General features: G+C 49.9%; 3 protein-coding genes, 2 long non-coding RNA genes and 1 pseudogene across 6 annotated transcripts; 3 read left to right on the forward strand and 3 right to left on the reverse strand.

Moving 5' to 3' along the window:
• Positions 1 to 424: 424 nt before the first annotated feature.
• LOC112268559 (zinc finger BED domain-containing protein DAYSLEEPER-like) lies at positions 425 to 3,118 on the reverse strand. Of its 2 annotated transcripts, none has more exons than XM_024462551.1 (2): positions 2,789 to 3,118; positions 425 to 804 (listed from the first exon to the last, which is right to left on the reverse strand). In XM_024462551.1, exons 1-2 carry the CDS (start codon positions 3,101 to 3,103, stop codon positions 628 to 630), a joined length of 492 nt encoding a protein of 163 aa, XP_024318319.1. In that variant the 5' UTR covers positions 3,104 to 3,118; the 3' UTR covers positions 425 to 627. The 2 variants fall into 2 exon arrangements, with proteins under 2 accessions (XP_024318319.1, XP_024318318.1); XM_024462550.1 differs by lacking the exon at positions 2,789 to 3,118 and adding an exon at positions 930 to 1,820.
• Positions 3,119 to 5,809: 2,691 nt separating this feature from the next.
• On the forward strand, positions 5,810 to 8,362 carry LOC100838394 (subtilisin-like protease SBT1.4). Its single transcript, XM_003570451.4, has one exon. The coding sequence runs from the start codon at positions 5,886 to 5,888 to the stop codon at positions 8,226 to 8,228; it is 2,343 nt and encodes a 780-aa protein (XP_003570499.1). The 5' UTR covers positions 5,810 to 5,885; the 3' UTR covers positions 8,229 to 8,362.
• A 797-nt stretch (positions 8,363 to 9,159) lies between these two features.
• On the reverse strand, positions 9,160 to 11,949 carry LOC100837181 (subtilisin-like protease SBT1.4). Its single transcript, XM_003570448.4, has one exon. It carries the CDS (start codon positions 11,653 to 11,655, stop codon positions 9,298 to 9,300), a length of 2,358 nt encoding a protein of 785 aa, XP_003570496.1. The 5' UTR covers positions 11,656 to 11,949; the 3' UTR covers positions 9,160 to 9,297.
• A 2,787-nt stretch (positions 11,950 to 14,736) lies between these two features.
• Positions 14,737 to 17,379, forward strand: LOC104583865. Its single transcript, XR_731925.2, has 2 exons — positions 14,737 to 15,083; positions 15,995 to 17,379. It is a non-coding gene; the product is annotated as an uncharacterized LOC104583865 (long non-coding RNA).
• Positions 17,380 to 17,796: 417 nt separating this feature from the next.
• On the reverse strand, positions 17,797 to 19,025 carry LOC104583866. Its single transcript, XR_002965270.1, has 3 exons — positions 18,320 to 19,025; positions 18,176 to 18,248; positions 17,797 to 18,095 (listed from the first exon to the last, which is right to left on the reverse strand). It is a non-coding gene; the product is annotated as an uncharacterized LOC104583866 (long non-coding RNA).
• Positions 19,026 to 19,138: 113 nt separating this feature from the next.
• On the forward strand, positions 19,139 to 20,154 carry LOC112271710 (annotated as a pseudogene).
• The last annotated feature ends 6,015 nt before the right edge of the window (positions 20,155 to 26,169 follow it).

Below are 26,169 nucleotides of genomic sequence, written 5' to 3' on the forward strand. Positions count from 1 at the left end.
CTCATGAAGATGACTGAGATTTAACGAATTGCTGAATCAAAAACAACACGGTACCTCGAAACCCGACGGCCAAAGTTAGAAGGAAGGTGATGCCCGGACGAGGAAGAAACGGCAACGGCGAGTCGCGTGAGAAGACGGGGGTCGGACTATACCTGGGCATTTTTTGGGCCGGGCCGGTTTCGGGTGGGGCTTGTAAAAGCCCTACCGTCAAGACTGAAGCCCGAGCCCAGCTCGAATCCCATTATTTTCTCAAAAGTCAGGCCCGAGCCTGGCCCGACAAAAAGCTCGAAAGCCCGAAGCCCGACAATGACAATATACTGGTTTGTAAATCTTAATAACACAGCTAACAGTTCAACAATTAACACAACTACAGAATTACATGCATAATAAGCCTCCTCCATACGCTGTAGCCGAGCCACACATGTAAATCTTAATAACACAACTAACAGTCCAAGTGTCCAGCACCAACACCATACCACACATTGACAGACACATGCATAAAAGTTCAGTTTCATCTAATGTCCAGCACTCTAGCACCAAGGCCATAAATTAACTACTACAAGTTATATCTTCTTCAATAACAGGTCACAAATCACAAAATAAAGTTCCATCTTCCAAAACACAGGTTCACAAATCACAAACAACATGTAAAAAGAACCATTTTGTAGCATCAACAGCAGCAGCCAACACCATCTTCTTCAACAAGAGATCAGCAGCCATCATCTTTAGAATCTGATGAGAGCTCGTTGTCATTACGATTGGCATTTGAAGATTGCCCTTGCTTTTCCCTTTCCTCTTCCCCACCTACAATTAAAAGAGTAAGAATTAAATTCACCCTCATGTGAGCAATGAAGTAAACATGCAGATTATGCGAGTAGAAACATTGAAAGAGTAACAATTATATTACAACAACAATACTAGTTACCTACCCATTTAATGTGGTACCAATCCTGTAGACACATTATAGCTTCAGCCGTCTTGGGCTTGAGTGATGCTCGGTTAACGGTAATGACTTTACGACTCATACTAAAAGCTGATTCTGAAGCTACACTTGACACAGGAACAACTAGAACATCACGAGCCATGGCTGCTAGCTCAGGATATCGCATGGATGACTTGCTCCAATACTCCAAAACATCCAACTTCTCATTCAAGCCTCTAGCCGGTTCATCCAAGTACATATCTAACTGTGACCTCTCTTCATGCGTTCGGCTAGTGCTCATAAACTGTTCATAGTCATTAAAAAACCCAGAATTACCAACATCACTGTCACAAGTAGCAACACTAGATGAAGACATGTTGGCAGAAAACCCTCTATATTCATCAAAAAGATTGACCAAAGTAGCTCTAACTTCAGCTAGTCGGCGTTGGGCTTCATCCCTTTGATAGAGTTTGTTGTAGCAATATCTTATAAAGCCCAATTTATAGCGGGGATCAAGAACAGCAGCACAAGATAAGAACACACTATAATCAGCCCAATACTTATCAAACTTTGTTTTCATATCAGTCAACATTGAAGCCATGAACTGTTGCCTAGCAGCATGTGCCTCCAATAAACGAGTGTGCACCATGAAAACACACTTAAAGTACAGATTGGAAGTATGATATTTTGTGCCAGAAAATACCAATGTCACATCATAGAAAGTCTCCAAAAAACTATGCATTGTGGCAAGCTTATCCCACTCATCAGCAGTTGGTAAGAAATGTGACTTGAAAATGCTATCCCTTTCGGCAAACCATGCAAAAACAGATTTGAAGTATAAAGCTGTTCCAAGCATAGTGTAGGTTGAATTCCAACGGACGGGCATATCAACTTTCAATTTTCTTGTGGCATTCAATCTAAAAATTGATGTGGCAGCTTCATAGAAAGTGTGCATCCTATTACCAGAAGATTTAATGTATTGTATGCCATCTCTAAGTTTCCCCGCACAAGTATCAATCAATTTCAAACCAGCTTGAACAACTAGATTCAATATATGTGCACAACACCGAACTTGAAAGAACATGCCAAAGAGAGGTAAAGCACCTTTGGGCAGCAAGTGACTTCTCAATGATTCAATCATCTTGTCATTATATGAAGCATTATCAAGAGTCATACACATCATTTTGTTGTCCAATTTCCACTCACGAAAGTACAAATAAACCTCATCAGCAATAGTTGCCCCATCATATGGTGGATTCAGTTTTTTGAACCATATTATCCTCTTATTCAGCTTCCATGAATCATCAATATAATGACAAGTGATGCAAATGTAGCTAAGCTTTGTGACATCAGATTTCCAATTGTCAGTGGTGAAACTAACCCTGCTAGGACAAGTGTGAATAATCTCCATCAAGTCCTTTCTATCTCTTTCAAACATTGACATGATATCCCTTTTTATGGTGTAACGACTAACGTTCTTGAACTGAGGATAAGCTTTACTCATCATAACTCTATAGCCAGGTTCTTCTACTACGGAAAAAGGATGAGAGCCACCAAAAAAAAAAAAAAGCTATCACTGTTCTCACTGCTTCAGGATCATACTTGCCATGTTTTAAACTATTAAGACCCATCATCATTCCTTTCAGGTTTCAAGAAATAAGTGTTGACTTCATTGTTCTCATGAGGGTGAATATTCTTAGTATGCCTTAGCAGATGAGAAGTACCATTTTTAGAACTACCTTTTAGTATCTTATGGCATGTATTACACTCATCTATCACCTCAGGATCACCGTCTTTTGATATCTTAGTGAAATCATCCCAACACTTTGACTGTGACTTCAATGATTTAGGAGCAGATGGATTAACCTTTGATTCTGAAGTTGTGCCACCTTGGGCATCTTCAACAGGGGCTGCAGCAGCTGCAGGTTGACCGGGTGTACTCGGTCCAGCAGCTTCATCGACGCGCCCCTTTCCTTTAGATCTTGGACGCTTTTGTCTAGGTTTGCTCATCGCAGCAGAAGCAGCAGCACGCCGACGATTGGAAGCAGGAGGCGGTCCAGTAGGCGGGGCAGTCATGGCAGGAGGAACAACAACAACTCTTGATGATTCTTCATGGCCACTGCTTCCACCGTCGTCCTCATCACCGTCAATTTCCATACTTGCGCTCCATAGACTTGCCATGCCTAGAAATAGGATAACAGATGAGTAGATGACCACATGAACAGAGGACTGAGGAGGGGCATGGAGGAGGAGCACGTACCTGAGGCGGTGATGTCGAGCACGAGCGGGAGACAGGAGGGAAGCCGTCGCCGTCGAGCTCAGCCGGGAGGGACGGGTCGCTGGCGTCGTCAACTGGTCGGAGGAGAGGAACGGACGCCGACGGGGTCGCCTCCTCGCTGGCGCCGTCGACCGGTCGGAGGAGACGAACGGACGGCCGACGGGGACGCCTCCTCGCTGGCGCCGTCGACCGGTCGGAGGAGACGAACGGACGGCCGACGGGGACGCCTCCTCGCTGGCGCCGTCGACCGGTCGGAGGAGACGAACGGACGGCCGACGGGGACGCCTCCTCGCTGGCGCCGTCAACCGGTCGGAGGAGCAGAACGGACGCCGATGGGGTCGCCTTGGGTCGCGCCGCCACCGCTGCCAGCGGTCTCGCCTGCTCGGTATCGGGGTGCTGCGGGACTGCGGGTGGGCGTGGCCGCGTGCGCGTGCGTGGGTTTCTAGGGTTAGGTCTCTTGCTGGGCTGCCATGTGCTAACGGGCTGGCCGGCTGGGCTATATTTTGCTCTGGCCTGCTTGCTAGGTTGCTACTGTGACATATTACTTGGCCGGGCCGGGTTTTTTCCGGGCCGAATTTTGAAGCCCGAGCCCGGCCCGGCCCGGAAATTTCGGGCCGGGCTGCCCATGCTCAGGTATAGGTCGGGCACCGTCGGAAGGTTTGGGGATTTCAGTTTTTTTAGGAATATTGGCTGCGGTGGGGCTACAGGGGAAGAGAGAGGTGGGTCTCGGTGGGCTCGCCGGTGCTGGGTTGTGGCCGGCTGTGGCGATTTCAGCCCGATGAAGGAGGTACCGAGAGGAACGTTGTTGACGTACGAAGGCACCCGGACGACATGTACCTCCTGCTCTATGGCTACCGCGGCCAGTGAAAAGGGGGAGGTGCGGCGCGCTAGAGGACCGGCCGGCCGGTAGGAGCCCCACGATGATGGCTCGCAGGGGGAGGCCGCGGAGAGAAGAACCAGCGGGGGTCAAATCTGGAGGAAGGAGAAGTAGCCAGAGAGAAAAACGAAACAGAAAAGGAAGGAGACGGTCACGCGCGAAATCCGTTTCGTCTGTATGAAGGCGCCGAACACGGACGGACGAAGACGCACGGACCGACGATAAACGTACCTACGGATCCAATGTTGAATGTATGGGAGTCCATAGTCGTCCCAACAACTACAAACAATGATGACATTGTGTGGTGTGTGGGCGGCTGATAAATTATTCAGTACCCCTCATAAAAAATATCAACCATTTTATAACAAGTTGATACAAATTTTATAATAAGTGGACGACATTTTTTATGTATCGGAGGGAGTAATTATTATTCAATTAAATCACAGGCGCGTGCAAAGTAAACGAAACAAATCTCGTGGCAAGAACCAACGCCGCTACTGTATCTATCTACATGGACGCTGATCCGGCGCTCGACGGCCAGGTAACGGCGATGGCGCTCGTGACATTATGTCCGGCGCCGGTGCCCCACGTGAGGGACCCGAAGGAGTACTTGGTGTTGACAATCACCGGGTTCTTCTTTCCTAAAACCGCGAGCGTGATCTAGTAACCCAGGCTTTTGTGCTCCTCGTCGAACGCGAGCTTGCTCGGGGTCACCGTGACGTCCACGCCAGCCGGGCTGACGAACTTGGCCTCGTACACGCCCCTGCTGTACCCGTTAGGGAAGCCATTCGTGATCGTGAGATGTGATGATCCCTATGAAAACTAATTATGTACTGTACCCTTCTCTTAATAGAGGAAAATCCCATCGGGGTCTGGTTAACGGTCACCAGTGCCAACCCTAACCATATCCACCGAATATTGCATTAGCAGTTTAGCACGAGCACACAGTACACAAGATATTTGATAAAAGAAAAGTTCCTAGAAAGTTGCGTCATAAGTTTGCATTAAATATAGTGCAAGAGAATCATGAAAAAGAATGGTATGTAGTAATACTCCTAAATTGTTTTCGAAATACTACATGTATCTAGACGCTTTGTAAGAATATATTTGGGTAAATTCGAGTTAAGAATTTAGGATCAGAGGTAGTAATAAATAAGTCACGAATGAAACAACTCACATACTTCGTAGAAGAGTTCTGAAGATTCTAATTCTTTGAATATCCTATGAAAAATACTTTGAAACAAAGAAGACCTTGTTCTGATCCCTCCATGCCTGCCCCGATCGATGCTACGGCTCAACCTCTAAAGAGAGTAAGAGACAGTACGGTGCAGTTGACAAATCAGCCTCTACGTCACTCCTAAACCAAAAGTCCGTAGTTCTTGATCTGGAAATCCCTTTAGCTAAACAACAAAAATACTTGATCTGGATAACAATTGGGTTTAGCTAGTACCCTAATCCATCAATCAAACAACATCTTCCGCCAATCTTATTTTGTGTATGGTAAAACTGAGCCATCGGACGAACGAGAAAATTAAAAATAAAACGAAGATTAAACCAACACGGCAAGCACGCGGAGGCGGAGCCTCGCTTGCAAATTGCAATCATGCAACGAAAACTATTCCCGGGCCTTTTCTTTCTCTCTTCCGTCAGTACAATAATCCGCACGAGAGCCCACACCATGTGGCCAAACATTTTTCAGACGCGTGCTCGCACGCGCATCATCTCTTCCAGTTCCATCTCGCGCGCTACATATACGCGCCCTTTCCCTTCTGCATTTCACATCAGTACATCGCTCAAAACACGACGAGATGGAGCCCAGACCACTGGCCGCCCTGTGCGTCGTGCTCGCCCTAGTCGTCGCGGCGGCGGCGGCGGTACCAGCAGAGGAGCTCGAAACGGCGGAGGCCATGTCGTCCTACATCGTGCACGTGGCGCCGGGGCACGCGCCGAAGCTGCCTCGCCGCGGGCTGCACACCACCCGGGCGTACGCGTCCTTCCTGCGTGCCCACATCCCCGTGGAGATGATGTCCAGCGCAAAACCGAAGGTGCTCTACTCTTACTCGCACGCCGCGGCCGGCTTCGCGGCGCGCCTCACGAGCCGCCAGGCCGAGCACCTCGCGTCCGTGAGCTCCGTTCTCGCCGTCGTGCCGGACACGATGCACGAGCGGCACACGACCCTGACGCCGTCCTTCCTCGGCCTCTCGGAGTCGTCGGGGCTGCTCCAGGCGTCCAACGGCGCCACGAACGTTGTCATCGGCGTCATCGACACCGGCATATACCCCATCGACCGCGCGTCCTTCGCCGCGGACCCGTCGCTGCCGCCGCCGCCCTCCAAGTTCAACGGCAGCTGCGTCTCCACGCCGTCGTTCAACGGCTCCGCCTACTGCAACAACAAGCTAGTCGGCGCCAAGTTCTTCTCCAAGGGGCAGAGATTCCCGCCTGACGACTCTCCGCTCGACACCAACGGCCATGGCACACACACGGCCTCCACCGCCGCGGGATCCGCCGTCGCGGGCGCGGCTTTCTTCGACTACGCCCGAGGGAAAGCCGTCGGAGTCGCCCCTGGCGCCCGCATTGCGGCGTACAAGGCCTGCTGGGAGGCCGGATGCGCGAGCATCGACATTCTTGCGGCGTTCGACGAGGCCATCGCCGACGGCGTCGACGTCATCTCCGTTTCGCTCGGCGCCGTCGGCCAGGCCCCGGAGTTTTATGACGATCTGACCGCTGTGGGCGCGTTCAGTGCCGTCCGCAAGGGCATTGTCGTCTCCGCCTCCGCGGGAAACGCCGGCCCCGGCGAGAAGACGGCGGTCAACATCGCGCCGTGGATCTTGACGGTCGGCGCGTCCACCATCAACCGCGTGTTCCCAGCGGACGCCGTTCTCGGCAACGGCGAGACCTTCACTGGCACTTCGCTCTACGCCGGCAAACCGCTTGGCTCAGCCAAGTTACCCTTGGTCTACGGCGGGGACGTGGGCTCGAACGTGTGTGAGGCTCAGAAGCTCAACGCCACCAAGGTCGCCGGGAAGATCGTTCTCTGTGACCCCGGCGTCAATGGCCGGGCGGAGAAAGGAGAGGCCGTCAAGCTCGCAGGTGGCGCCGGGGCAATCCTCGCGAGCACGGAGGCATTCGGCGAGCAGGCCATCAGCAGCCCCCATATCATCGCCGCCACGGCCGTCCCGTTCGCCGCCGCTAAGAAGATCAAGAAGTACATAAGCATGCAAAAATCCCCTGTCGCGACGATCATTTTCCGCGGCACCGTCGTCGGCGGATCACCTCCTTCCCCTAGAATGGCATCCTTCTCCAGCCGCGGCCCGAACATCCACGCGCCGGAGATCCTCAAGCCGGACGTCACCGCGCCTGGCGTGGACATCCTGGCAGCCTGGACCGGCGCCAACTCGCCTACGGAGCTCGAGAGCGACAAGAGACGAGTGAAGTTCAACATCATATCGGGCACGTCCATGTCGTGCCCGCACGTGAGCGGCATCGCGGCACTGCTACGGCAGGCGAGGCCCAAGTGGAGCCCCGCCATGATCAAATCCGCCCTCATGACCACCGCCTACAACATGGACAACTCCGGTAGCATCATCGGGGACATGTCCACCGGGAAAGCATCCACGCCGTTCGCCCGCGGGGCCGGACACGTGGACCCGAACCGCGCCGTCGACCCGGGCCTGGTTTACGACGCCGACACCGACGACTACGTCACCTTCCTCTGCGCGCTCGGGTACACGGACGAGCAGGTCGCCATTATGACGAGAGACGCGACCAGTTGCTCGACGCGCAACATGGGTGCCGCCGTGGGAGACCACAACTACCCGGCCTTCGCCGCGACTTTCACCATCAACAAGTTCGCCGTCATCAAGCAGCGGCGCACCGTGCGCAACGTCGGGAGCAATGCCAGGGCCACGTACAGTGCCAAGGTCACCAGCCCTGCCGGCACGCGCGTCACGGTGAAGCCGGAGACCCTGCGGTTCAGCGAGACGAAGGAGATGCTGGAGTACGAGGTTACCTTCGCGCAGCGGATGTTTGATATTGTGACGGATAAGCACACGTTTGGGTCGATCGAGTGGAGCGACGGCGGCGAGCACAAGGTGACGAGCCCTATCGCCATTACCTGGCCGGCACTGGCAACCCAACTTTCAGAGATGTGATGATGGGTGTACTTGTGTCGATATGTTTTGTCTGATTCCTTGCATGTGTTGTTTCTATATATGCCAGCTCCGGTGATTGGTTCAGAGGAATAAAAACGGTATGGACATTGTCTCCTGCCTCACTTTTTATGTCAGCGGTGCGCGCAATTGGCTACGTGATTGGGTAAAAAAACCGTTGTCTCTAAATCGATCAAGTTGCACCTCGAGAGAAAGTCGTAGCTGCGTAAAAAGAACTCTTCCCGAGACAATTACGGTTTAATTTTGGGTTAAAATTAGCTAAATTCGATTGAAAGCTTGGATGTTTTTTCTTTGTTTTCACTGGAACAGATGTTCTGAAGGTGGAAAGGAAGCCACGGTGCAGTAGCTTGTGGGTTTAAAATCTGTTCTCTTTGTTTGGTTGAACGACACTAAGTTTTTACTCTTCTACATGGTTGAAATGAGGAGTACTTCGCTGTTTGACTCGTACGACTGCTGCTGGTCCCTCCAATCCAACATGACACGACGCGATCTGAGCTGAAGAGACACTAGTGGCAAATCTGACGCCACTAATCCAACTTCAACAGCTGACGCGTATACATCAATTTATAGTTAACAGTTCTTGATCCGTCGACAGGCAGAGGTAGGAGTCAACAGTCGACAGACAGGGAGCCACGGCGGAAGGGGCGGTGGCGGGTTCGGAGTTGGATCCAAACTTGGCCTCCCGAGCCTTACATATAGAGGTGGAAGTCGAACCGATTCGGTTCACCACCGAATGAGGTTTTTGATAAATGTGCTCAATTCGGTAACTGATCTAGCTCAAAATTCGGCATAAACCTGAGACGCGAGTTCGGATCGGCCGTTTTTGGTAACTGTTACGGTTGCTCTAAGAACGAAAATTTTGCACTACTGCACGTTTATACTGTTTTGTTAGTACGCAACACCAATTGCAATGTTGAATGGATCTGGATTAACATCGAAGGTATCCAAAGATAAATTATTCAGTAATTATTCGATTAAATCACAGGCGCGTGCAGATTGCAGAGTAAACGAAACAAATCGTGTGCCAAGAACCAACGCCGCTACCATCTATCTACATGGACGCTGATCCGGCGCTCGACGACGGCCAGGTAACGGCGATGGCGCTCGTGACGTTGTGCCCGGCGCCGTCGCTCCACGTGAGAGACCCGAAGGAGTACTTGGCGTTTACAATCACCGGGTTCTTCTTCGTTGACACCGCGAGCGTGATCTTGTAACCAAGACTCTGGTGCTCCTCGTCGAACGCGAGCTTGCTCGGGGTCACCGTGACGTCCACGCCGGCCGGGCTGACGAACCTGGCCTCGTACACGGCGTTCGCGTTGCTGCCGACGTTGCGCACCACCCTGTGGTAGGTGACGGTGTCATTGTCAGAGCCGAAGACGGCCGCGAAGGTCGGGTAGTTGAGGTCGCCGGAACGGGCGGGCTTCTTGGAGCAGTCGGCGACGGAGCCGTCCCTGGTGAAGACGGAGATCAGGGACGGCGAGTAGCCGAGCGCGCAGAGGAAGCCGACGTAGTCGTCGGCGTCGGCGTCGTACACGAGGCCCGGGTCGAGCGCGTTGTTGGGGTCCACGTGTCCGGCCCCGCGCACGAACGGCGTGGACTCGACGCCGGTGGCCAGGTCCTTGATGGTCTCGCCCGAGTTGTCCTCGTTGTACGCCGTGGTCATGAGCGCCGACTTGACCGCCGCGGGGCTCCAGTCCGGGTGCGCCTGCCGGAGCAGCGCCGCCAGGCCGCTCACGTGCGGGCACGACATGGACGTCCCGGAGATGATGTTGAACTCGACGCGCCTCGGGTCGATGGCGAGGTCCGTGGGCGCGGACTCGCCGGTCCAGGCCGCGAGGATGTTGACGCCGGGCGCGATGACGTCGGGCTTCAGGATCTCCCGCGCGCGGTAGTTGGGGCCTCGGCTCGAGAACGCCGCCACGCGCGGCGCCGACGGCGAGCCCGCGATGACCGTGCCGCGGAACGCGATGGTGGCCGTCGGGCTCGGGTCGCTCTTCACGTACTGCTTGATCTTGTCCCCGAACGTCTGGCCGACCATCGTGGCCGGGACGAGGTGAGCGTCCGCGATGAGCTCCTCGCCGCTGTCCTCCGTGTTGGCGAGAATCATCCCGATCCCGCCGGCCAGCTTCACGGCCGCGCCTTTCTCGACACGCGCGTTGCCTCCGCGGTCGCAGATGACGATCTTCCCGGCAACCTTGGACTCGTCAAGGCTGCCCCGGTAGCAATACGCGCTGCCGCAATCCGCGGCGTACACCACAGGCAGCTTCCTCGAGCCCAGGGGCTCGCCGGCGTAGAGCGAGACGCCGCCGTAGACCTTGCCGTCGCCGAGGAGCACGTCGGCGGGGAACTCCCGGTCGACGGTGGACGCGCCGACGGTCAGTATCCAGGGAGCGATGTTGGTCGCGGTGTACTCCCCTGGGCCGGAGTTACCAGCGGACGCGGAGACGACGATCCCCTTCTTCATCGCCCCGAAGGCGCCGATGGCGATGGAATCCCTGAAGAAAGGCGGGGCCAAGCTGCCGGCGCCGACGGACAAGGAGATGACGTCAACGCCGTCGTACACGGCTTCGTCGAACGCCGCGAGGATGTCAGAGTCGTAGCAGCCGTTGGCCCAGCAGATCTTGTAGGCCGCGATGCGCGCGCCGGGGGCCATGCCGACGGCCTGGCCGCGTGCGTAGTCGAAGAGCGAAGCTCCCGCGACGGGCGAGCCGGCGGCCGTGGATGCCGTGTGGGAGCCGTGGCCCTCGGTGTCGAGCGGCGACTTGGACTCCTCGGCCTCGTCCATGGCGCGGCCGAGCCCTTCCTCGTAGCCCTTGTAGTAGAACTTGGCGCCGACGAGCTTGGCGTTGCAGTAGGCGGAGGCGTTGAAGGCGCCGGCCGAGACGCAGCCGCCGCGGAAGGACTTGGGCGGCGCGCCGAGGTTGGAGGAGGGGAGGAAGGAGCCGCGGCCGATGGGGTAGATCCCGGTGTCGAGCACGCCCACGACCACGTCCGATGCCGCGCCGGGCGCGGCGGGGAGGATCCCGGAGGCCTGGTCCAGGCGGAGGAACGCCGGGGTGTGGGTCGTGTGGAGCCGCCGCGCCTCGTCGCGGTGCACGGCCAGCACGCCTGGCTGCGCCGCCACGTGCGCCGCCTGCTCCTCCGTGAGCCGCGCCGCGACGCCCGTGGCGGCGTGCGCGTAGGTGTAGAGCAGACGCGGCCGAGGAGAGCGTAGGTGGCGAGGGAGGCTGAGGACGCGGCCGAGGCCGCGGCGGCCGGCGGGCAGGGACAGAGCGGGGTGCTCGGGCGCCAGGTGGACGATGTACGTGGACTGCTTCTTGCCCGCCGCCTCGTCCGCTCCCGCAGCAGCAGAGAGGAACAGTAGGAGCACAGCGGCGACGAGTGGCAGCCGCTTGCTCGCCATGGCCATGGCAGCGGACGAAGCTGCAGGCGATTGGTCAATGCCGCGCTAGCTAGCTAGCTAGCGACGGGGACGATGCGTCGGGTGGGGGTTGGTTGGTTTGGTGGGAGAATCCAATCGGCAGCGATAAAAGGGGGCTGGGCCCGAGTGACCGCTGGGGGTATGTGGTCGCGTGGATCTCGGATCCTCAACTTTGGATCAGAAACGAATCGGAGCTCTCGTGGCAGCTCGTGGAATCCTTTGTTTTTTCTTTTCTCCTGTGTGGAGTTCTGCTGCTGCCTGCCTGGCCGGCTCACCAGCGGCGTGGAGCCTTTTTATAATGCAGCTGCGCTCGCCGTAATAATAAATCTCGACAGTTGCACTTGCGTGCGTGCTTGGAGCATTACGGGGTCGACTTGCTGCCAATCATCTACTTGCTCTCCGTGTTTGCAAGGACAACATTCTACGGATTCCCCTAGCGATTGCGAGCTGTGGGTTTCTCTTTCTGTTCACGCCAGGTGTCTATCTACTTCGGTGCTGGTGGCGCTGGTACAGACGTACAGTGCCTGTATATCGTTGTCTGGCAAGATAGTCAAGGCGTGGCTTGGAAGGAACGCCGGCGTACGTCGAGCTCGGACGACGTCGGAGGTCACGGGTCACCCTTGAAGAAGAATCGGAGGTACCCACCCGGCTGGGTTTTGCGCGCACGCCTGAGCGATTAATGGGCGGGGTTCTAGTATTTTAGAGTAAGCCGTGGCTCGGAAGCATCGATGGACGGATCGAGCTCGACAAACGAACGTGGACATGTATAGTTTTCAGGAAAATTGGAACAGACGTAGTACGTGCATGTACGTGGCCTTGATTGGTAGTGTTGTGTGGCACGTACGTGGACGCATTCCCGTCCGGGTTGTGACTTGTGGGCGCTGGAGAGTTGAGAAAATCCCTTAGAGAAAAATGTTACTGGCTTGCCTTTGCTAGCATGCAGCATCGGCCTCTATGCACGTACATGAGCTTGACACGCCCTGGCGGGGCGGCCAGCTATGTTGCTGCGTGGAATCAGTACAGCAGAAATTAACACCAGATGCACCTTTGATATTCTTATGTTCCTCCTACCATAAAGAATGAATTACTAGCTACAGGCTTCATTCCAAGCACAGACCAGGAGCTAGCTTAGCGCCTGAGATCGAGAGACGAGGCTCTGAGCGATTTTAACGCGCGGGGTGCCGGGGTTCTGTTGGAAGCGATCAAGCGTGGCTTGGAAGCATCGATGGATGGATCGAGCTAGACAGACGATGGTGGAGATATATTAGTTTCAGGAGAATTGCAACAGACGTTACGCACGTACTAGAAGGAGAAGTCGCGTGCTTCGCCGGACCACCTGCCTTTGGGATTATTTTGGCATGAACCACACAGGTCACAGTACGTACCCCCTGGCGGGCAGCTATGCTAATTACTGCATGTGGATAGTGTTAGTACAAGCATGGAATTCTTTCCAAGAGAAGGGCCACTAAAATTCAGTTGTATTGTGATATTGTCCCGTGACCCTACTGCAAAGTCGAGAGGTTCTCAAATGTATAACAGCGCAACCTTGTGATTCTTATCATCCTGCCATTAGCACTCAACAAATTTGCTAGTAGTACTGGATTTCTTACGCGAGAGAACTCATGAGATACATGTGCGTTCTCTATTTCATCCCGGTCAACCCCTCGCGACGAACGGCACATGCTAATTCCTGTCCATGCTGCTGCTGCAGCAGATTCTGAAGCGGATATGAACGCACTGCGGCAAGAAGAAACCAGAGTTTTTTTTTTTTGGAAGGAAAAAGAAACCAGAGTTGGGCGAGGGCCCGGGTAGAGGTTTTTCAGTGCGTCGCATGAACCTGACACTGGGACTTGCTACCTGCCTCTTTGCAGCAGCCGCTGTGAATGAAACCTCTGTTCGACGCGGACCTTGTTGCGACGACAACGAGCGGCGATCCTCTGCTGTCGATCGGGACAAGAAGCTGCAAAAGGAGGACAAGATCGAGGGCGTCATCGCCTGACGCTGGAGAGGTCCCTGGAGGCCTGGACGGAGGAGATGGAAGGATAGTCAAGCACAGCTAAACTCGTGTCAGGTGTCATTCGTTGCTTCCTGCCGAGGCAAAGAAAGGCTCGGCCGCCCAGGGGAACGACGCCTGAATCCAGAACTACTACCAAATGATGTTCTGCGTTCAGAACTTATGTCCTGTTCTGTTTGCAATGCAGTAAATTTGTTTTTCCCACCCCGATTCTCGCGGAAACCGAACTGTTTCTTATGGGAATTCATGCGTTCTAAGCAACTCACGTAGTGCTAGTTTAATAGTCGTACATGCACATATGCTGCTATACAATACATTTTTTCTTGATGACAAGTCCCCTGGTCATGGCTCCACAAGAACATACCTCCCCGGAAACTCGGTATCAGCAGAGAAGAAGATCAAGAACGAACCGGCTTGTGCTACAAGATTCACCAGAATCAGTAAAGTCTCGCAACTTCTGAAACCAAATTCAAGAGTGTGGAATGAGCAGGTTATGAACAGTTAATGTTACCCCCACGATGTCGAATAAATCTTATACCTGGAGGTGCCAACTGATGATACCGAAGATTTCCCGGCCCGGAATTGCGAGAGAAATTGAATCGTCACTGTCCGAAGTGCCTAGGTGTTGCGTAAGTTTTGGTTCCGCGCCGATCAATCGTTTTGGTGTTTTACATGAGTGCACACCATAAACGTAACCCTCTGCATGGCCGCACGTGGAAAACCATGCAGTTAGTGGAAGTGACGGGCACCGAACTGGCACGAAAACCAAAGATAGCTTGCTAGCCATTAAGACAAATGTTTATCATTTACGATGGCAACGAACACCATCTTCACGTACAAAGCCATGCAGTTAGTGGGAATGGCGGGAACTGAAGCCCCGCATGGGCACACAAAAACCTAAGATCGCTCGTTATCCATTAAGACACGTGCTTACCATTTAAGACGTAAGCAAACACCACCTTGATATTTCCAAACATATAAAACGATTTTTTATTATTGAAAAAGGATTATAGGAAACCCTAAAAATGATAATACGCCATGATAATAATGCCCGAAGGCCACTCGAGCTTCACCGTCCCTGCCACGATCCAGTCAGTCGCCGTCCCGATTCAGTCCGCCGCTGCCTCGATTCAGTTATCCGCCCCACGTTTCAATCCGCCGCCAACTCCGGCGTCGTCCCTGTACTCCTCCTCTTCGATTCAGTCCTCTAGCGGTGGCGTGCCCAAGTGGGAGGCGGCTCGAGAAGGCGGCGGACTGCGAGCCCCCGACAGACGGCGTGCTCGGTCAGGCGTGCGTTGGGCGTCGCCGCGTCAGGTCGCACACACGGGTTTTTCTCAGGTGAGAAAAAATTCTAATGAAGATTCATGGCGGCTTGCGGTCAGGCTGATGGTGCTCCCCACAGGTAAGCTTGTTTTACTATTGTCTTACATTGCATAATTCATCAATTAGTCTACCTCCTGAGACCCACAGGCCACAGCCACATGCCTGAGATTAGTATACTCCACACCTTTTGTCGAAACACTCAGTGTTACCAACAACGTTTCTATCAATCGAGAGTCTCACAGAGTGGCTGTCTTCTGTGACCATGTGCATTTACAAATTTGTTTGGCACTCTGTTAACGCAAAAACTTGAATGCTTGCTAAGATTTGTCAGATCCAGTCTGCAAGTATTTCATTTGCTTTGTTCGAACACAGAATTGAACCATAGCTATGCCTAAAAGCTTTGCAATTTTTTTTATCCGTTTTAGTTTATATATTACATTGAATCAAATACTCCTCTAGAGAGTAGGCAGGAGGGATCGCAAGAACACACGACAACTAATTATGGATGACTGCAAGAATCTGGATGACATAAAAAACATCCATTAAGAACTTGGTCTGCAATTGTGAATGGGCAGACTACCAGTACTTTTATGTCAAACGAATTAAACGTAAATGTGGTTCTGCATCTTTTTTCAGCAGCCGGCACACTACTGAAAATAAAATCTTATCAGCATAAAAGTTGAATTCTATGGAATATCTCATTTGTTTTGCTGCTTTCTTGCATTACAAACTTGGAATCTTTTACTGTATTTGTTTCAAGTAGATGCCAGTTCAAAACTGAAACAATCTTTCGTACGCAACTTTGACAACAATTTTTCTATCGAAAGCACAAATGATTTAGCTAATTCCATGTAACATGTAGTGTTTCCATAATAACCATACCAACAATGAACTAGACATCGTTTCCTCCATTTTTAGTTAGCTCTATCTTCAGAAGAAGTGAATTGCTACAGCTTAACTTGTCAGTTAAGATAACATTTTTCTTCTCAGGGGAAGCTGGAACGATGGCGAGTTATTTTATCTGTCGCTATGCGACTTCGTTGTGCTACGTGTCTCTAGATGAGATAGAAAGATGCATGGAAATAGGACTCATGTGCACCCAAATAGAGCGGGGAGGCCAACCCACCATGCCGGATGTTTTCGAGATGCTAAATCAGTAAACTTCAAGAATAAGGGCTTGTTTGGGAGGGCTTCACTCCACCTAAACTTCACTCCATCTCTAAACTCCACTCCACCTCTAAAATGCGATCAGCTCCAGACTGCAATTTTCTTTCTTTAGAGAGGATGAGAAAAAGGAATGGATAAATTATTCAATAGAGTTATTCAGTGCACCATCTAATGGGTAAAAAGGAGTAAACATATATATGTATTGCCAATCTGGGCATACAACAATTTGGTACCAAATTTCTAGTTGTGATATATGAACAAGACCTAGCAAATTCATGCACACAAAAGATACAGGAGAGGATGAGAAAAACATGTGAGAGGAAACAAAAGAAGAAGGCGTGCTACCTACTAGTTCCAGGTGCAATAGACGGACAAGAGGAATCAAAGAAAAGAATAACTTGCTGGAGATGCCGACAAGAGGAATCAGACAAAAAAGTGGGAACGGGGACTGGTGGAGGGGGATGGCAAAGCGGTATCGCGGGAGATCGACCGCGGGCTCGACGGAAAGGGAGCACGCGGGCTCGCCGGAGATGGACGCGGCCGGCTCTGCTAGCGCTGAAGACGAGCCGCCAGAACTCGTCTCTGTCTGTCGATGGGAGGAAGATGAAGCACACTCGGGGCCTGGGGCCGAGAAAATAACGGTTCGGGTTCCATAATGCCATTGGTGGGTAAATTACTTCAACTTTAGGTGAAGTGAAACAGGTGAAGCATCTCTTTCTTGGCTCCAGTTAAATGAACTAGAGAGTAATACTGCTCCACTTCACTTGGTAAATGGAGTTTAGAGTGTTTGGGTCAACTTCATCTGTTTCATTGGTGAAGTTATGAAGTGGAGCTGTACCAAACAGGCTCTGAAAACAGGGCCTGATCAGGCAAATTGATTTTACTACCCGCGTCACTTGTCCTCCTTGATTGGGAGCACCACTCAGCAAAATAAAGATCTCGCTGGGATATATTTGGAATCTGGAAGGATGTGTGTGAAAATAACACTTTTGGATGATAATTTCGTTCTATGTAGGAGCAGAATACTTCCTCCCATGACCTGCTTTTAGGATGCAGCTGCAGCAAGCTCTGTTTTCCCATCAGGAAAACGAATGTATATTGATACCGTCTGGAACATATTTTTTATGTAACACAACACTAACAAAATTGTGGACAGCTCGAAAGTTTGTTGATTTTTTAAGACTAGAAGAACTATTGATTTTCCTTTTTGATAATGACCATCTCCCTCCTTAAATTCTCCCTCCTATCCATAAAAAGCGTCGTTCACTTAGTACAAAATTTATACTAACTTAGTATAAAATGGGCAACACTTTTTATGGGTCGGAGGGAGTATAAAATTTTCTAACTTCGTCTTAAGTCAAAGTAGACATTTGGTCTAAATTAGAAAATGACTTTTGTAGCAACGCATGGGCTACTTACTATAGATATTTAAAATCAGATTTGTGGGATATATAGAAAACAACCAATAACTTCAAATTGAAATGGAGATTAATGTTTTGGAATACTATCAGGTTATCTTTTATACACATGTGAATTTTGACATCATTATACGCGATCATCGTTGTATATGCGAAACAAGTGCAGCGTAATATTTGTCGCAACCGGTTATAAGCGATCAATGCTTCTATTTGTGATTCCGTCGTCCCGTAGCAATGCACGGACACTGTACTAGTTTATTTAATGGAAACAAGTCTACAATAAAGAGGAGAAATAGTCACGCCACAAGTCAAGATACGTCAAGATACGCTTGACGAAGTCCCAGGCAAACACTAGTCCTAAGTACTCTTAAATCCGCTGTATCTTCCACAAATCACAGCATTATCAATCAAATGGTATAAAGCCGGGGGTGTTCTTTCTCCGAGGGTGTTATGAAGAGTAAAAGAAAGCTCTAATATCTTCCCTTGTCCTGTATCCGTTGCAGAAACTGTGAAGTGCATAAGAGAATATACTTCATTGTCAACAACAAAAACTTGAGGCATAAAATAATGAGGTCAAGTAACTAACCTTATATACACTTTATTACTTCTTAAAGCGATCATACAGAACACCTATGAAAGAGAGGACCGCCAATACATTGCTGCAATTAATGGAAAAACTAAGTCATTCGATTCACTGTTAACCTTGATAATTTTTCTGAAAACCACTCACATGGACCCATATGGAGTCGGGACTGATGTCACGTCGTGGGACCTTTTAGCAATTGAAAGCAGCGTGTTCACCTTACTCTCAAGTGTTCGCACCATTCCAGCGTCATATTTATACACTTCAGAGAGATGACAGTACAGAAGATAAATATTGGCTTCATCAACACAGCAAAACTATAACTCTAACGATATGGTGATCGATACGCCCGTGGTGTTTTGTTCCTGAGGGAGTGTAGATGCCCTCGTACAAGAAAATCACGCGAGTTTGCTTCCATTATCCGCAAATTTCATGGTGACGGCGGCATAGCAGTGGACTAGTGGTGGTAACAGAGCAATTAGGAGAAGCCAATCAACATTCACCAGATCACGGGAAGTTTGCAAACATACCTAGTGGCTACGAACCAAATCAAGGCCCAAAAGGTTTGCCAAAATTTTGGTAGTCATGATGGCTACAAATCAAACAATTAAACCTCACCAAAAATTTGGCTGTGGCCTAACGCGACATTAACCTGAAACCCCCGTGAAGTAACTGCAATCGCCTCGCATCAAACCCGATTTCCCGCATAAACCAACGAAACCCTAGAGATTTCGAAACCGCACACCACGGGAAGGACGAAACCGCGCCGCGCCGCGCCGAGCGAACCAAGTCGATTTGGTAGTGCTTGAAGCAAACGTACCCTACCGCCTGAAATGCTACAGTTCCTAGGTCTAGGTGGTTTATGTGATTTACCTGCCACGAGGCGCGGCCATGGCGAGGACGAAGCGGCGGCCAGGTCGAGCCCGCCCCCACAAGGACAGACCGGCGGGACGGAGCGCTGTTGAGATGGGGGAGTTCCGGCAGATGCGCACCGCCAGCGAGGCCAGTCGTGGAGCGGCGGGCGGAGGCGGAGGCGGCGGCCCTGGCGATGGAGAAGGCCATCGGATCGCGGGGGTCGGCAACGCGAGGGAGGGAAGGTGGGGATGTTGCTCTTTCTCTCCTCCTGATGTTCTGCAGCTTTGCCAGAGCGATTATAATTGGGGCCAAGCTCTTTTATGTGGCGTCCGGCGGCGGGTTGGTTTGTACTTTCTAACCGCCTCGAGTTCGCTTGGAGATTCCTTCGTGCCTCAGATCGACGGATGCGGCGCCTGGCGCCTGCTCCCTGGCTACGCACCGATGTGACCTATCAGTGAGGTCAAGCTGTCTCGAGCCACACCGATATCAAGCCATGTCAGTCCTGGCGCTGGTCGCCGCCGCTCGGCCGTCCTCCATAGTGCCTCTTCTTCATCCTCGCCGCGGGCATGCCGGTCGCCCTCCACTCCCTGCCCCGCCGCGCCCGCGCCGGCACTTCGCGTAGGGAGACCAGCTCCTCGCCCGTGCACGCGTCGCCGCGCCAAAGCCCCCGGCTCGGCTCGACCAACCGGCCGTCGCCGAGGCCGACCGCGGCATCGCGTTCGACCCTCGCGACGCCGCGCCGCTCATCCTCAAGGCCCTCGCCCTGGACCTCCAGGGCCACCGCTTCCCCGCGCTGCGCACCCTCGACGGCCTCGCCCTCGCGCCGCTGCTTGCGCGCTCTCTCGAGCCACGGAAGCTCGGGGACGTGCTCGCGCTCAACCGCCGCCGCCGCGGATCTTGCCGAGGCTGTCCCCTTAGCTCCGAGAGACCGAGAACCCCGGGCCCCGTGCTCATGCCCTGCTTTTTTTTTTCCATGCTCTGCTTGGTACTATGAGAGGAACGGCCTCGCAGTCGAGGCACGGAAGTCCTCCTCCTCCATGATCGTCGCGTCCATTGACTCAACTCTGGCTACTGCGCAAGACGGTCTTCGGACAGGCAGAGGCAGCGAAGGCAACTAGAGTGATTGATGTAAGCAAAGTTAACTTACTAATTCTTATCTTGCAGTTGCTGATTGCAAAATATCTATGTTGAATTGTGTCTGTACACTAAAGATCACAGGCTACGCACTTAGAGCAAATTAAAGTATGGGCTTTATTTGGCAGTACAAATTAGTGACCCTATGTATTCTGTATTACTAGAGAATAGTAAGAACCAACGCCGAGTAATTACATGCAAATGTATCTTTGTTTTTCAGGAACCTGTTGTTGGGGCTAGCATTTGTAACTACTGTTGTAAATTTGGCGGTGGGATGCACAATCCCCTCGGATACAAAAAATGGGAAAATGTGGTATGTATAATGTTACATGTCATTACTGTAGTTGGCTACCTAATCTGTTAATTACGTTGGTCTACTGTCGTTCATTAACTGATTAAGCAATTTCACTAGAATGGAGATACCATTTATAACTCAGCTGTTCCCTCTGTTCCCTCACGTGAATATTTTTGTTCTTTTCTTTTTTGTTGGGCTGACTGTGTGTCTTTTTTAGCATTGATGAGCTGGGCTACATATGGGGCTGAATTGGCCACAAATAAAATCCTAGGCATGATTTTTAAAAACTTGTAGATTGAAATGACTTGTATTGCACATGAATTGAATGTGAAACTTTCCAAAAATATTTTATAGAAGACATGTTCACTGCTCATGACAGTCCGGAATTATGTTTGTGTTGTTGGGTTCAATCCTGGTTGCTGTCGAAAGCAAAACAAATAAATCCATTCCTTGTATAGTCCAATTTCTCAGTCCATTTGTTCCCTTTGTGTTTCATTTGATCTGGAAAAACTGATCTGGGGACAATCTATGACCCGTACATAGCAAACATTTGTTCTGAGAAAATGAAACACTTGTTCTGAAAATAAATAAATGGCAAACACCTGTCATATTTTCCCATCAATTTGATTAGGGGCAATCAATTAATTAATTTTCACAAAGAAAAACTATCAAAAGAGATTGTGTGGACTACTCCCAAATGAGAAAACAACGGTGCACTACCTTAATAAAAAGCACGCGCCCAAGACCAGCCTCGCCTTCACATTAAAAAAACAGCTTGTTGGTCTATGATTTTTGGTCCGGTTTTCCTCATAAATTGGGTGTGTCTAGAGTAAGTTCTCTAAGATATGAGAAAAAAAACACTTAAATCCTAGTCATGTGCAACTCATACACACAAAACTCAAATTGCACATCATGAATCTTAATGTGCACCTCATCTCCTAAAACAACTAAAAATTGCACAGCACGAGGATCCTGCGCAACTAAAAGAATCAATTGCACATCACGAGTCTTAATGAGCAACTCATCTCCTAAAACAACTAAATTGTACATCATGGGAGATCATGTGAAACTATTTTTTTTTAAATCAGTTGCGCATCACAAGTCTTAATGTGCAACTCATCCCTAAAAAAACTAAATTGCACAACATGAGAGATCATGTGCAAATAAATTAAAAAAACTCAGTTGCACATCACGAGTTTAATGTGCAACTCATACCCTAAAACAACTAAATTGCACAACACGAGAGATCATGCGCAACAAAAAAAATCAATTGCACATCACGAGCCTTAATGTGCAACTCATCTCCTAAAACAACTAAATTGTACATCATGAGAGATCATGCCCAACTAAATGAAAAAAACTTACTTGCACATCACGAGTCTTAATGTGCAATTCATCCCCAAAAAAAAATCAGTTGCACATCAAGTGACTTAATGTGCAACTCACCATAAAAAACTAATTAGTTACACAACAAGAGAGGTGATGTGCAACTAACCAAAAAAAATCCAGTTGCACATGAATATGAGGCATGACCAACTGACCAAAAAGAAATTGAATCACATGAGGATTGGTCTTGTGCAACTTGCCTTAAAACTCAAATTGACTTATCCTATACCTATTTCTCGGACAACGTATATTTAGCAAAACCCATAGAAATTGTATCTACATGACAGACAACAAGAACACAACAAAGGGAGAACAAGGAAAATAAGTTGCTTTTGAGTGCGGATTTTGTGCCCCCGGTGGGCTATACCACCCCCTTGTCACCGTACGATCCATATTGGAGATTAAAAAATTTACTCACCGATAAATAGTGAATTATGTTGAGACTAATTAATGCATGCATGTTACCACAAAAAAATTATACCATAGTTGCTTTTAACCATCTGTTCATGATTTATGTTAATGTCATTCATGGCAAGTAATCACAGTAAATGTGTGAGGCCTAAAAGTCATACAGTAAATGACCATCTTGAAATGCTATACATTGATGGAAACAAAATAAACACTATCATAGTGTTATAGAAAATAAAATCAACATAAGTTGTTGTATTAATTCCTAAAGTTTGTGGACAGTGGACTAGAGAAAATATGCAAGGAATTCAGCCCAGATTTTTTATTTTTGATAAAAACACTTTCCCCCTACCGAGTGACATGGCCAGCATACAAAAATTTCATCAAAAATTGATGCATCTAACAGCACACACAAAATAAAAAAACTTCCCGCCACCGAACACCCATCCCGCCGCCTCCCCTCCCGACCTGGTCTCTCAGAAGAATACCGATCGGTTGAACAGCTTTTTTTTAGCGAAAAACACGGTCTTTATTAAGTAATCATCATAGGTACAAGTGACTCATTCCACGGCTCCGAAAGCCAGAGGAATCGACCGTGCTCGAGGGATAAAGAGCTCCTTACAAGATTATGGGCGTCTTTATTAGACTCTCTCCCCTCATGAACAAAACAAGCATCAGGAAAATTACGACTTCTAACTCCTATTTCACGAAGAATACCGATCGGTTGGACAGCTCTCCATCGATCACGCATTGCTCATGCTATCAGACGTCCCACTTGAAAAAAACCCAAAAGCCCACACATGTGAAGGACAAACTCGGCCCCAACAACAGCCCACACCCAACAACAGCCCACAGAGAAACAACACACAGAAAAAAGAAAACTCACCAATCTCCAAGCGAGCAAACAGATGGACGGTCCGTACGCGTCGAACGAGAAATACTTATTTCTCAGGTGCCTGATCAATAGCAAATTCGTTACTTATATATGCTGACTATATGTTTGACATTGCTTCCTGATTTATAACTTTACACGGGATGAATGCTTGCAAAGTTAGACTTATTTGTTTCTATCTGCCGCGGTCAGTGGCAAGCGGGACGCGCGTACCCCGTGGGGCTCCCTGCGAGCAGGGCCATCCGGTTGTGATCAAGGAGATCACTGCTGTATGGAGCCTCCGAGCATTTGTACTTTGGTTTTGCTGGATCCTCCTGGTTTATACGATCCTTTGTTCTGTGCGCGCCCTCCAGGACCGTTTCTGAACTGTTACCGCTAAACTTGGGCTGCCATGTCTTGGTTGCAGCCTTGCAGGTTGGTTTGTCGTCGCTGTGTACCTGTCGCACGATGAAGAAACAGGCATGTGTCGCTTGAAGAAGCAGGCACACGACGGCAGGCAGCGAGAGGATGAGGTCGTCGCCGGGGACAGCGACGCTGTGCCTGTGGCCGCTTGTTGATTTTCTGGTGCATGGTTCAGCAGAATATGGAGTTTCGCTTGTGCGGCTGCTGGGGGTCGAATCAGGACCATGTACACGCCGTTGGTGATTTTCAGCCGGCAGGCGGCAGCAACGTCCGGGATGCTTTGAATGGTCATGTTGGAAGCGTTTTGACTTATGCATGGCTCAATTAGTTCAGTATAAGTGATGGACTGTTTCAAATCTACGTAGATAGTTTCGTAGATGTGGTTTCTGGTGACGTACGGTAGCTGCTCGCTGAAATGTCTCTGTCTTGTATGGCAGCATTTGGTGTAGTAATTTTAGTCCACAGATTTGAAATCTTTGCTGTAGAAACTTTACGCGGGCCTGTGACAACTCTGATGGCAGCGGCCAGGGAGTAGTTACGATGGGCGCGTGAGCCTCGTGGCGGGCGGGGGCATTGACAATTTGACAGTCGTTGCCAGCTCCAGTCACCCTCTCTGCCGCAGTGTCCAGCGGACGGAGCCACGGCCACGCACCGTCGACAAGTGCACGTCTACCCCTCCGCCATCCTTTCGTTGTTCTGGCTGCTCCGTTCACCGCGACGGCCCTCTACGCTGCAAGTTATACCCGAGAACGCGTCAGTCCCTCGATAGATGTCTCGTCAAGCTGTCTGCCGCCGGCTTCGCACGCACCATGGAGGCTAGGCGCTCGGCCTCCTGGCCGAGAACCACGAGGGGTGCTGGGGACCCGGGAGCTGCCAAAAATCACAAACATCGTGTATACGCAGCATCGCCGGCAACAGCCGTCTGGATCGAACGGCCTCAACATGGGTCCATGCACCGGATCTCCCTCCCTTGGGTCGTATATGATTTTTGACTGCTACGTTGCCGCTGCCCATGTCCACATTTTCTTGTGCTTGTGCTGACGATATCAAATCTGGCAGCTTGATGGATGTATTTTTGAGATCGTGTTTTGAGACAAGTGCGTGTGTGCAAGTTTGATGGATGCATTTTTTTTTAGATGTGCGCGTGCGCGTGAGCGCGCGTGTGTGTAAAAGCTGATTGATGTATCTTTTGAGATGTACCTGTGTGTATGCAAGCTTGATAGATGTATTTTTCACATTGTATCTTGAGATGTATGCATATGTGCAAGTTTGATGGGTCTATTTTATTTTATTTTATTGTATTGTATTTTGAAATGTGTCTTTCTAAAATTATAAAAATTAAATGGATATAATTTTTCAAGAGAGTATTTTGAGAGGTAATTCAATTTATTTTTGAAGTTGGTGTTTTTTTAGATCGTATAATCCTTTTTAAGTGATTATTTGTCGATTGACAACGAACCGAATCTATTTTCGCGCTAGAACAGGTTCTAAAAGTGCTACATCACAACTTAATCATCTTATTCAGCATACAAGGATATTTTGGACTTTCAGCATCAACTACAATCCACTGGCCATCTTGAAAATATCCTTGTATGCTGCTTCTCAGGTTTTATTACAGCTGCTTCTCAGGTTTTACCATTTCCAGCTCCAGGTGCTTCTCACGGAGCTCCACCCCAAACATACAGGGGCCAAGCCATTGTCGTCCTAAACTATGGATTAGTTCCAAGAGCAACGAATTGTCCATGCAAGCAATATAGTTGTAGCGATGTGGTGAACTGGTTGGAGGGGATTTAGCCAGTTGGTGAATTTTGAGAGGGCAGCGAATTTAAGTCCCATCGATGCACATATGTCAGGTCATGTGCTGCCTTGCAGTCTAATAAGAAAAACTACCTTAAATGTGTTGGTTAGGGACCAAATATCGCTCGGTTTCTACTCTAATTGGGTGAAATCAATCTCTACTTCTATTTAACTGCGCGCTAGCTATCTCAATCAAAAGCCCGAACCAATGAAAAGAGACTAGGCAATATATTTTCACACTTTCTTCGGTTTACTACTTCCTCCGATTCTAAATTGTTGTCGTAATATTACATGTATCTAGACGTTTTTTAAAAATAGATACAGAAGGAGTAGAATTTATAAAGAGTAATTTAGGCTAACAGTCCAGGTGTACTTAGACGGTGGGCTCATTTTAGTCTTTGAACTTGCAAAATACTCTACAGACATGTACGTGGTGCGTTAATTTCGTGTTTGTGGGTTTTAATTCGAGTTGATGACCCTGAGAGACCACCTATGTAGCCATGTAGGGTTTGTAGGGCTTTCGTATGGCACGGAAACAGGAAACAAGACCATTCGTTCGGGACCGCTAGTGCACCAATATTTGACTTCACGCTGGCTGCCCGAGTTAATCAAGATCCGCGGGTTAGGGGCTCATTTTTCATGTGTGCAAATTTGAATTTGTTTGGTTTAAACGACCATCACACTTTGGACCCGCTAAAAATGTGTAGTACTGAGTCACCACATCTGTACGTGATATGTTCAGTTTTCTTGGCCAGAACTGAACAGGAAGAAAAATAGATGCTGATGGGTGGGGATCCTTTTTCAGGAACAACACATTTCTCTCTCGGT

This window comes from Brachypodium distachyon, chromosome 3 (assembly GCF_000005505.3).
Source record: "Brachypodium distachyon strain Bd21 chromosome 3, Brachypodium_distachyon_v3.0, whole genome shotgun sequence".
Lineage (NCBI taxonomy): Eukaryota > Viridiplantae > Streptophyta > Magnoliopsida > Poales > Poaceae > Brachypodium > Brachypodium distachyon.

What these genes read in the sequence shown, in the direction of transcription:
- LOC100837181 (XM_003570448.4), bottom strand. Translation starts at nt 11,655, where the DNA reads ATGGCCATGGCGAGCAAGCGGCTGCCACTCGTCGCCGCTGTGCTCCTA.
- LOC112268559 (XM_024462550.1), bottom strand. Translation starts at nt 1,808, where the DNA reads ATGCCCGTCCGTTGGAATTCAACCTACACTATGCTTGGAACAGCTTTA. An exon ending in ATTGGTACCACATTAAATGG is followed by an intron (nt 805 to 929) that starts GTAGGTAACTAG and finishes TTTTAATTGTAG; the next exon opens with GTGGGGAAGAGGAAAGGGAA.
- LOC100838394 (XM_003570451.4), top strand. Translation starts at nt 5,886, where the DNA reads ATGGAGCCCAGACCACTGGCCGCCCTGTGCGTCGTGCTCGCCCTAGTC.